Source organism: Schistocerca nitens, chromosome 4 (genome assembly GCF_023898315.1).
Source record: "Schistocerca nitens isolate TAMUIC-IGC-003100 chromosome 4, iqSchNite1.1, whole genome shotgun sequence".
NCBI classification, from domain to species: domain Eukaryota; kingdom Metazoa; phylum Arthropoda; class Insecta; order Orthoptera; family Acrididae; genus Schistocerca; species Schistocerca nitens.
This window is the reverse complement of record NC_064617.1, coordinates 386,821,598-386,833,795: the sequence shown is the minus strand read 5'-3', so window position 1 is coordinate 386,833,795 and position 12,198 is coordinate 386,821,598. Positions and strand designations below refer to the sequence as shown.

The 12,198-nt window shown below is 39.7% G+C and overlaps 1 protein-coding gene across 2 annotated transcripts in view; it reads left to right on the top strand.

The window, feature by feature from the left end:
• Window positions 1–12,198, top strand: part of LOC126251553 (proton-coupled folate transporter-like) — a 243,161-nt gene that overhangs the window by 130,021 nt on the left and 100,942 nt on the right. For both annotated transcript variants that reach the window (XM_049952065.1, XM_049952064.1), the window contains exon 5: window positions 9,566–9,752. In XM_049952065.1, coding sequence (XP_049808022.1) covers window positions 9,566–9,752 — 187 coding nt within the window. The remainder of the gene's footprint in view (window positions 1–9,565; window positions 9,753–12,198) is intronic.

Below are 12,198 nucleotides of genomic sequence, written 5' to 3'. Positions count from 1 at the left end.
AGTATAGTAATCACACCTGACAAACAAGAATTAACTGATGAAATTGTCAATACTGTCTTTCAGAAAATTACTAAGTGGTTCCTTGTAAACGGACTCTCACTGAATTTTGATAAGACACAGTACATACAGTTCCGTACAGTGAATGGTATGACGCCATTAATAAATATAGACCTTAATCAGAAGCATATAGCTAAGGTAGAATATTCCAAATTTTTAGGTGTGTCCATTGATGAGAGATTAAATTGGAAGAAACACGTTGATGATCTGCTGAAACGTTTGAGTTCAGCTACTTATGCAATAAGGGTCATTGCAAATTTTGGTGATAAACATCTTAGTAAATTAGCTTACTACGCCTATTTTCACTCATTGCTTTCATATGGCATCATATTTTGGGGTAATTCATCACTGAGGAATAAAGTATTTATTGCACAAAAGCGTGTAATCAGAATAATAGCTGGAGTCCACCCAAGATCATCCTGCAGACATTTATTTAAGGATCTAGGGATATTCACAGTAGCTTCTCAGTATATATACTCTCTTATGAAATTTGTTATTAACAACCAAACCCAATTCAAAAGTAATAGCAGTGTGCATAACTACAATACTAGGAGAAAGGATGATCTTCACTATTCAAGATTAAATCTAACTTTGGCACAGAAAGGGGTGAATTATACTGGCACTAAAGTCTTTGGTCACTTACCAAATAGTATCAAAAGTCTGACAGATAACCAACAAGTATTTAAGAAGAAATTAAAAGAATTTCTGAATGACAACTCCTTCTACTCCATAGAGGAATTTTTAGATATAAATTAAGAAAAAATAAATAAAAAAAAAAAATAAAAATAAAAATAAAAAATAAAGAAAAACAAAAAAACACAATAAAATAAAGTTGTTATATTAACTTAAGTATGTTGTTAAATTAACCTAATTATGTCATGTATTGGAAAATTCGACTCGTTCCACATCATTACGAAATATCGTATTCATGATCCATGGAACTAGTATTAATCTAATCTAATCTAATCTAATCTAACCAGCATAGAGTTTTAGGCTGCGTTGGGTCGGTGAGCAGGTGTAGAATTGGCACTGGTGAATAGCACAGGCACTGGCAGCATCGAACGTTGGTTATGGCATCAGCGTCGGTGTCAGCGAGCCATTGCAGTCAGCAACAGTGGCAGTTTACTGCATTGGCATTGGCGGCTGGTTACTGCATCGGCGGCAGCCGGTTACTGCATTGACGACGGTGGCCGGTTACTGCGTCGGCGTCGGCTGGTTTCTGCGTCGATGTCGGTGGCTGGTTACTGCTTGTGTGAGAATTGCTTTGTCCCCACACCCAAATCTTCTTAATCGAGAAGTTGAGATCTTCCCTCCATTCTTTGGATGTTTTTACCTTCTCCTGTCTTATATTGTACTGCATTCACAACTTTCTTCCTTTGGTTCAGTAGACACAATGCAATTACTCGAAGCAGTTTCCCAGTCTTGTTATGCCTGGTTGCTATGGAAACTCAAATATCTTCTTCCCATTTTTGGCTTAAAATGTCCCTTTTTCTTCAAGTCCTGTCGCTTGGTTGCCACATTCTAATGCTTTCTTGGACGGCAAGAGACAGTGCTGTGCTGGGTTGCACAACTCACATGTCTCTTCCAGTTGACTCATATGTTGTGCATGCAGCCGATCCTCTTCTTTGGGGCATGAGCTATGTTGCTCTCACCGCTTAATTCTTCTCTGAAGACTGTATCTGGTTAAAGGGAATAATATTAACCAACTCTCTATTCTTGAAATGAATCATGTTCTTGTACAATCTTTTCAGTTCAACAACAATATATTTTCACCACTCATCCCCAAGGTAACATTTATTCTGTACAAGCTCCAGCAAGCCAACTGGTTCCAAGATAAATGTTAGAATCAACAAAACACCCGTACTATTACATACGTGCTGCCTCATGCAGAGACAAGACATGAAGTAAGAGTCTCTATACAATACACGCTTCATCTGTCTCTGTAACAATCCTCATGACACCACAAACCACAGAATATTATACAAGCACTCTTTGACTTTTTGATATAAATTCCAAGGTGCTGCTGGTAACCATTTGTTGAGGCCACTCATCTGACGCAGCTCCTGGCTTTTCATGACAGCTGTCCCTCCTGCACACACAGATATGTGTGGTGCAGAAAAAAGGCTCTCTCACCCTCATCATTAAAATATTGAATGTTTGAGATGGTGGAGAGCCAAGTGTTCTTGAACTTACCCCGAAATTCTTTAATCACTACACATTCTCCGAATATCATTCGACTACCTCTCAGTGTGCCCTGAAATGAGAAATGTCCTACCCACTATCCATCCCTCTCTTTCCACAGCAGTATTTCACCACCCACAGAACCTACACAATATTCTCGTCCATCCCTACACAACCCCTGCTCCCAGCCCCTTGCTTCATGGCTCATATCCCTGTAATAGACCTAGACGCAAAAAGTGTCCCATACATCCTCCCACCACCACCTACTCCAGTCATCTCACGAGCATCACCTATCCCATCAAAGGCAGTGCTACCTGTAAAACCAGTCATACGATCTACAAGCTAATCTGCAACCACTGTTCAGCATTCTACAAGGACGTTACAACCAACAAGCTGTCTGCCCAATGAACGGCCACCAACAAACTGTGGCCACCCTGTTACTGAGCATGCTGCCCAACACAATGTCTTTCATTTCAATGACTGCTTCACACCCTGTGCCATCTGGGTCCTTCCCGCCAACACCAGCTTTTTTGAACTGAACAGATGGGAACCCTCCCTGCGATATATCCAACATTCCTGTAACACTCCTGGCCTCAACCTTCTTTCCCTGCCTTCTGGGCCTCAAAAGTGCAGCCTCAACCTTCATTAGTCACTGTCCTTACCGATATAGACCCTCCCCTGCTTGCATTACAGCACTCCACAGCCCTGTATTCCACCAATGCACCCAATATTTTTACTTCTCTCCTTTTCCTCTACCCCCTCTCCTTTCTCCCCCACCCTCCATTGAACCTCCTGACTGCAACTAGCTGCCCCACTCTCCACCTCATCCCTGCATGCTTCCAGCAGCACTTTACTGCCCCCAACCCAGCCCTGCTATACCTCCCCCTTGCCATCCCAGCCTCCTCCTCACACCAACCCGGTTGCCTCTCCCATAATGCGCTGCTGCTCACAGTTTGGATTTAGCTGCCAGAGACTGTGGTCATGTGTGTGAGTTGCGTTTACATGAGTGTGTGCATGTGTCTATTTTGTCTACTTTTGACAAAGGCTTGTTAGCTGAAAGCTAACTTTCAGAAAGTCTTTTTGCTGTCTTTTTTTGTTGTGCCTTTCTGTGTCTCAGTATCTTCACTACATGGTGAATAGCAACTATCCTTTTCATTATATTGTTACAGTCCATCCTGGATTTTCCATTGTTTGATTTTGCCTAAAGGGTTTTCTTCCATCCTAACCCAGTGCCGTTTTCCTTTGTTACTATTTTCTAATGCATTACTAAACTCAGTGTTCATCCTTTCTCTTCTTTGCTGTGTTTCTCTTGTCCCCTTACAAATCAAAAGGCGTGCTCTACTTACGAGCCACACTCTATCAACCGTCTTGGCCGCACACAACAGATGGCTACAAGACCACACTTATTGTTGGTGCAGCATCATATGTCCCATATTACACCTGCTGATATAATTAATCCTATATCTTAAGATTGATCAGGCTCCCTGCGTCCCTCTCGCATATTTTCACGTGTTATTTCTCACACTTTTCCTGTGCCACATGAACTTCTATGCCATCCTACCAGCCCACCCCACCCCCAATTCCTTCCCCTCTCTGTTTCAGATCGCACCTATTAATTTCTCCTGATCTAGTAACTTCTACTGTGCCCCTTTGACTCTTATCCATGCACAGACCTGCAGCCTACTTTATAGGTATTTTTATTTTTCGTGTGATCTCATTGTGACTTCACGCCAATTTCAATTGGTTTGTTCCCCTCACCATAGGCCTATTTCCTCATAGTTCACCTTGTTCCCCGTATTTCATCAGTTTCTTCCTTTTCATAATTTTTTCTCATGTGTTTGACCTTATTTTTGCGAAATTTTTCAGATTTAATTCTGCTTTATTTACGTATTTATATGTGGTTTTTCTGCCACCATGGATCCTTGCTCCTTCCATCTGTGTTAATACAGAAAAGTTTTCATGTCCCTAACCAGAACCCAGTCGCACATACTGTTCCTGCATTGTTACATGGCTCATGGGATCCCCCACCCCCAAATGGCCTTGCCATCAAATTACCCATCTCCAACTGCCACCCTTCCTTCCACAATGACCTACATCTGTTCAGATTCTGCCAATCCTTAGTCCTCACCAACATAGTTCTGTGAAACCAGATCACTCTACCCAAACCTCCTTGCAATATCTTCTCTCCATCTGTATAATTCTCCAGCTGTGCAATCCCAAATTCCTGGATCCCATAACACACACTGAAACTCTTACCCTCCAGGAACTAGAGCAACCAAACCTCCTTGCAATAGGATCCCATAACACACATTGAAACTCTTACCCTCCAGGAACTAGAGCAACATACACAATGTCCCCTCAGAAAAACTCTCCAACCTGCTCACTTCCTACTCCCGTCTTGAACGATCATTGTCCACCACCTCTACAACAACCTCCAAACCTCCCCCATGCCCCCTGATAGCTGACAAACCCTGTCTTGCTGACCTTCTACACTTAGCCCACCCTCCAAAACTCTCTCCCACCACCACACAGAATCCAGAACCCAAACAGACATGAAACACAGTCATGAACCTTATCTCCAAAGGCCTTAGCCTGCAAAAGTATCAGGCCTTTACAAGGGCCTCACCTTTTGCCCCACCCGCAAATTCAGTCATGCAGGACTTGTTAAAGATCTTCTCTCCTTCTTCCAGTCCCTACTGTGGAAACATTTTTTTGCCACCAACCATACCAGACTCAACCAGAGACCAATGTTGAATGCTGCCTGACTCAGTTCTCTCCTCATCATTCCTCAAATCCCTGAACAGGCAAACCTATTCATGGGCCATCCACAGGAATCCTTCCTCAACACCCAGACTCCCAAACCCCTCGCCTGGTTCAAATTCATTGATGACATTTTCACGATCTGGATCAAGGGTGAAGACACCCTATCCACATTCCTCCAGAACCTCAACTTCTTCTCCCCTGTTTTCTTCACCATGTCCTGCTCAAACCATCATTTCTGCAACTCAGCATCTCTGCTACTGCAGAATTACATTGCAGCAATAAAACATAAACAGCCAAATAACAATAAAATAAAAATGTAATTGCCAAGAAAATGCACCATTTACAATAGCAAAACACGGTGCACACAGAAGCATCTGCTGACAGCAGAATTTATCAATGGCATTTACGTTTTGTGAATTTGCTGTTTTCTCTTCGTTTACCTTTCTTGTGTCAAATGAAAAGAAAACAGGTTTCTTTTGTTGGGAGCTATCATGTGACTTAAAATAAAATCACATAATTACAGAGGACTAAAATGTGTTATTGGTTTCAGTTTTCTGATTTTATGTTATTTGAACATTATTGATAGTCAAGCAGTAATTATCTTTCAGAACAATGAAACTATTTTTGTCAGTTCACTATAGGAATTTGGCCTTTATTGATCTCTTCACAGAGGCAGTCAAATTTTTTGATGTGAAGTGTTTCATTCTGCAATATTGGCAAGGTTCAACTGTATGCTGAATTTCAAGTGCATGTTTTCATCTAATGGTTCATATGGCATTATGCAATAATAAAGAGCCAAACATAAGATAATACAGTACTGGTACTTCCAGAAAACTGGTATCCGGAAGACCACACTGAAGAGTTTAATACCAAGTGGGGACCTACTTCAGTGTGAATCTGCACATACAAATGTGCACTCTTGGCCAGATTGTGCATTAGAGTATGGTTTATGCAGTTCTGTCACACTCGGAGTATTCTCTGATGTTCTTTTCTGTTTTTGCCATAAGATCTCATAATGCTGTATACGTACAAACATACATAAATGTTTACTTCAAGATCACTAAGCAGGCAAATTTGGTCAGTAGTGTTGAATTAAATGTTTGACAGTGTAATGTAACTGAATAGATAAACGTTTGCTCACCAAGTGATGGCTGGAGAACATATCCATTAAAAAAAAGGTTTCACTTATGCAAGCTTTCGGAGCCTGTGGCTCCTTCATCCAGTGGAAGGGTTGAAGGGGAAGGAAGAGGGGTGTAAGGGAAGGAAGAGGGGTGTAGGGGAAGGAACTGGAGAGGTTTAGGAAAAGGAGTGAGTTTGGAAAAGTCACCCAGAACTCTGTGTCAGGGGAGACATACCAGACGCAATGAGAATGAAAGACTGATTGTTGGGGACTGCACCTCGGAGCTTAAAGATGGAAGACCTGGTAACAAGGAAGACAGAGATTATCGTTAAAACATTGTGCATTAGTTAATAAGAATGAAAATATAAGTGCATTGTTTGTAACAGAGTGCCTCCACAGCACAGTGGACGTGTGATCTGGCAGAGGGAAAATTCCATCACACAAGATCTTGAACTCCAAATGAACAGTAGAAAACAAGAAAAAAAATACTGAGATTTCACAAGGTTTCACTGTAATCCTGTGGATTGCTAGATGAAAACAAAGAGCACAAATTTTTCAAGTGATCAGCCATGCAGGAGCTCATGACAGCAATATCATCCAGATAATTAATGCAACACAGGACAGGCATAGTCAATTGCTCTAAAAATCATTTGAAAATAGCAGGGGTGCTATCCACCCCAAAAATAAGGTACAAATATTGATAGAGACCAAAAGGAGTATTCAAAATCAGAAATAACAGAGACTCTTCGTCCACAAGGTCCTGCAGATACGCTTCAGACAAATCAATTTTCGAAAAATACTTGCCACTCAGTATTTTTGCCAACAGTTCCTCCTGGTGTGGGAGAGTGTACATATCCACAATTGACTGCACATTGACTGTGACACTGAAATGGCCACAGAGGCAAAGTTTCCCAAGCAGCTTCTGAACTACAACCAGCAAAGATTACCATTCACTAGCCATGGCAAGTTGCACCATCCCTAGAGATTGAAGTCTGTTCAATTCTGCATTCACTTGATCTTTAGGGTGACAGGAATAGGATGCACATGACAAAATGAGGCCGAACTATGGATTTCAAAGAAACATAAGCAGAAAAATGTGCAGCACACCCTGTACCTTCTGAAAACAAGTCAAAAAACTCTTCACACAGTGTTTCCATTTGAGGATATGTTACCTGATTGGGCACTAGGTAAATTGTGTCAGTGATAGAAAATCCAAATGTGTCAAATGCATCCATCCCAAACAAGTTCTGAACACTGACATCAGCAACCACCAAAAATGTAATGGAACAAAATTGACTCACAAATGGCAGATACCGTAAATTGTCCCGAACACACAATGTTCTGTTTGTTATAAGTGACTAGCTTCTGCATGGCCAGTGTCAGTGGGAGCAAGCCTAAACTCATGTAAATTTGAGAATTCAATAATGTTATTGCAGCATCAGTGTTGATTTGTATCCGGAGCACTTGGCAAAAAACACTGAACTCGGTAAACAACTTGGAGGGATGTCACAAGCATTGGAATCACACAGTTTACATCCATGTCCATATCCTGACCAATTTTCTTTGAATGACACACAAAGGCAATGTGGCATTTCTTCCAGCAAGCATTACAAGTAGGACAGTGCTTAGGACACACTGAATGTTTGTGCTGGACAGAACAGAAAGGACAAGAGAGAAACAGAGAATGCTGATGCTGGTAGTGTGGTGATTGCGGCTGCTGGGGCTGGCCTTGGTCTGCTAGGCATTGGACGTGCATGTTCACCACCACCACTGTTGCTTTCTCATGGAAGCTACCTGTCATCTAAGTGGGCACATCTTGTGACACTATTGGCACATTGCCACACACTTCAGTGTCTGAGAAACTTCAACAGATTGTGCTATTTGCAAAACTTCAGACATTGGGGGTTTTTCACGGAATAAAACCTTCTGGCACACTTCCTTGTCCAGAGCTAACCAAATAATTGCATCATGCACTATACAAGGGCATGAGTAATGAATTGACACTTACGGCTATGGCCATGAGGTTCAGCCAGGCGTTGTAAGACTGGTTTGGTTTCTTGTGGCTTCAGTACAATTTAGCTCAAGCTGCTGTGACATGCATTTATTCGTTATGGTATTTGGACAATAAACTGCACATGTGATCAAAAGTAAGAGCTGCTGGTTCTTGTAAAGGGGCAAGCTGACACAGTGATTGATACATTTTAGGTGGAATCCACAAGAGGAAGAAGGCTTTGCACAAACTTGAGTCTGTCACACTGAAAGCCAAAAAATGCTGTGTGAGTCTTTTTTTGTAAACCTACTAATCATTGACTGAATCATCATACAAAGGAAAAGTGGGTGGATGGACTAGTGGAATGATACCCTTTCTGTTAGTGAAAGCTGACAAAGTGGCCACTGCCAAAGTTAGCTATTCAGTCAGGGCCGTTAGCACGGTGTCCATAAGACTAACTTGATGAGACTGCATGTGAAAACTGTTCCAAACTCTTCGCCAATTGTGTAGTAACCAAGTAATATGCAAAACTGATCTAAGTAACACAAATGAAGTGTTTTTCATAAAACTCTGAACAATAACAGAAGTATATCTCTCATGAATCCACATGCAACAAAGACACAGAACAACAGATGTTAATGGTGTAACTGGAAGAATGTGAGAGAATCAGTCAGCACTGGTATATATATATATATATATATATATATATATATATATATATATATATATATATATATATATATATATATATATATATATATATGTGTGTGTTAGTCGTCCACAGGCAGTGTAGCGGAGACTGCACTGCGTGCACACCTCACACAGGTAGTCTCTAGTGGCTGGCCTGCACTGATACAGTTGGCGGTCAATTCAAGCATGCACACATGGCAACACGAATATATATATGGCATTTACATATGTCTGCCTGTGTCTGTGTATGTGCGGATGGATGTGTGTGTGTGTGTGTGTGTGTGTGTGTGTGTGTGTGTGTGTGTGCAAGTGTATACCTGTCCTTTTTTCCCCCTAAGGCAAGTCTTTCCACTCCCAGGATTGAAATAACTCCTTACCCTCTCCCTTAAGACCCACATCCTTTCGTCTTTCCCTCTCCTTCCCTCTTTCCTGATGAAGCAACCAGGGGTTGTGAAAGCTTGAATATTTGTGTGTGTGTTTATGATTTTTATTGTGTCTATCAACATACCAGTGCTTTCTCGTTTGGTAAGTTAAAGCATCTTTGTTTTTTATATATATTTTTTCCATGTGGAATGTTTCCCTCTATTAGATTCTTATTATTAGTATTGTATACATCCATTGGGCCTTCAAAGCCTGGATGAGGATCTCCTAAAAACAATTATTATTGTTATTGTTATTATTATTATTATTACATTGTAGGATAAAGTAAGTGATTTTAATATTTTTTTTTTTAGTTATTATAAAGTTGTTTGTTTCTTTTTTAGGCTCAGTTTAGTGGAAGTATCTGTGAGTCTGAGTGCAATCAGTGGCAATGCAGTTTGTTCACCATTGTATAAAGCCTATGGATTTGTTGGTATATTTACAACTGCAGCTGGTCTGTGTCTGGTGGGCTTCTTTTATGTACTGTTCCTGCTGCCAGAATCAATCACTCCACCGCATTCTCAGTCAGAGGTAACTTTTTTTTTTCCTTGAGTCAAAGGTTGATTGACTTATTCATCTTGTTCTATGGATCCCATCATGAAGAAGAGCCTTCAGGGACAAGGAATGAATTGGGACATACATTAACTCTGAGAAGCAGCAATAATAAAGGGGATTACTAAATAATTTTCATTAAATGTCTGTACCCTGTTTGTGTGTACTCAAAACAAATTCAACATAGTGAAATTAACAAGAATGTCACCAAATTTGAAAAAAGGCCCTGCTTCCTTAAATACAGCAAACAATGACTCATGATCTTGTATTACTGGTGTAAACATCCATATTAATGTTTATCATAGAGCAATAACTTATCTACGTACAATAAGAAAGAGGCCTGTTTACAGTGAATGTTGCTACTTGTCAAGCTGCTAACAGTAATCTTCTATTTTTGAGCCTATCTAATCAGAAAATTTGTTGAAGGAGTGCTTAGTAATGTGTTTCTAATTTTCTTATGAATATGTATGGATCTCAAACTCTTGCTTTATGTTAGAAGAGTACTTTCTAAAGACAACCACATAAGAATACATAATCCTTGTCTGAAATTTGGACAAGGATCCAAAGCCTATACTGACATTATTTTTCTTTCTTGTATTATGGTTGTATAAATCACCATGCACATCACATTTGTTTTATTTTTCTTTATTTTATTTATTTATTTTTTTTGACAATCGTGTTGACCAACTAGGATCACGTTAACAATTTCAGTTCCACTTCTTCCTTTGTTGTTGTTTCCTATTTTTCCAGTATTCCATCATTTTCTCCCCATTAAGTCTCTTCCTTTCTTCTGTCCATGTTGTTCCCGACTTTTTATTTCTTCTGCTTTGAAAACCATCCAAATTTTATTTTTAAAACAGTTTCTTTCTGCTATTTTTGATTCTTTGATGTTGTTTCTTTGTAGATCATTCCTTACTTCTGCAATCCATGTTATTGTCAAGTTCTTCTTCCAGAAATATAGGAGTATTTATTTTGTTAGTCTATGTCCATCCATTCAGTAGAGGTGTCCAAAACAGGTTAATCTTCGTATGGCCACTACTTCAGATATTTTATGTATATTTTTGTAGATCTCCTCATTACTTCTTATTTTCCAACCATCTGCAGTTTTTATCGCACCCTTTATTTTTCTAATAACCCTTCTCCAGGAGTCTTCTTTATTAGCAACAAACATCATTAAGTAGTAAATGTAGTTGGAAATGAGGGTAATAATACCTAGGTCTTTGAGGAGGCTTTGGCAAGTTAGGAGATTATTTGAATTATACTGTATTCTTATTGCTTACTTTTGGTGAATGAATACTTTATTTCCTGTAGCTGTATTCCCCAGAAGACAATTCATTTGGGTAACAACAAGTATAAGCATGCAAAATAAACTAGTATTCTGGTCTTCAACTAAGCTTTCAGCTGCAAAACGTGCCAAACTCAGCTTCATGATTTGATTAGCCATGTGTTGACTCCATGTTAGCTTGTTACCTAGTTGACCCTCTAAGCATTTTAGGTATACTTTTTATTTAATGTATAACAAATATTGTTTATTTCTTGCACTAACAGTTAATAGCAGGAAACAACATAATACAAGAAATTAAGATACTAATACTCTGTCAAAACACTGTCACAGCAAGTTCTTAAGGCATAGTGGAATTTATAACTTCTTAGTGGTGGCACAGAATGATTCTGCTGCCATCAGTTTACATTTCATTTAAGGACTGCAAGGGTAATGTAAGAAAAGTTAGGACATGTTCAGAGAAACATAGACAGTTGTTCTTCTCTTGCTCCATTTGCTTACTTTCATTCTATCATGTCATATGGGATCATATTATGGAGTAATTTATCAAATGGAGCACAAGTATTTAGAGTGCAAAAGCATGTTAATAGGACTCATTTGTGCTGTAAATTCAAGAACATCCGTAGAAACCTGTTTAAGTAACTGGGAATTCTAACTAGTGCTTCTCAGTACATTTTTTCCTTAATGAAATTTGATACAAATAATGTATATCTATTTTCAACCAATAGCTCAATACAGGGTGTTTATAAATGAATATCGGGGTTTTAACACTTTATAATATTTATTACATTAAACTTACAGTTATAAATGATATGTAAAATGAAAAAGCAACTCAAACAGTTGTGTTTGGCACCAGCGCACATGTGCAGCATGCAACGTTTCTGCCTCAATTGGTTGAACTTCACTGTAACCAAGTGTTGGATAAGACACAAGGGGCCCAATGGCAGGGCTTGCTTTGCATGGCCTCCACGTTCACCCGACCGAACGCCATGAGAATTTTTCCTTTGGGGCTTCATGAACGATCATGTGTATGTGCCTCTGCTACAGCAGACCACCCTTAATTAAAAACTGGATTGAAGCAGCTGTTGCTAGAATCACTGTAGACACACTTACCAACATTTGGGAAGAACTTGGCTATAGACT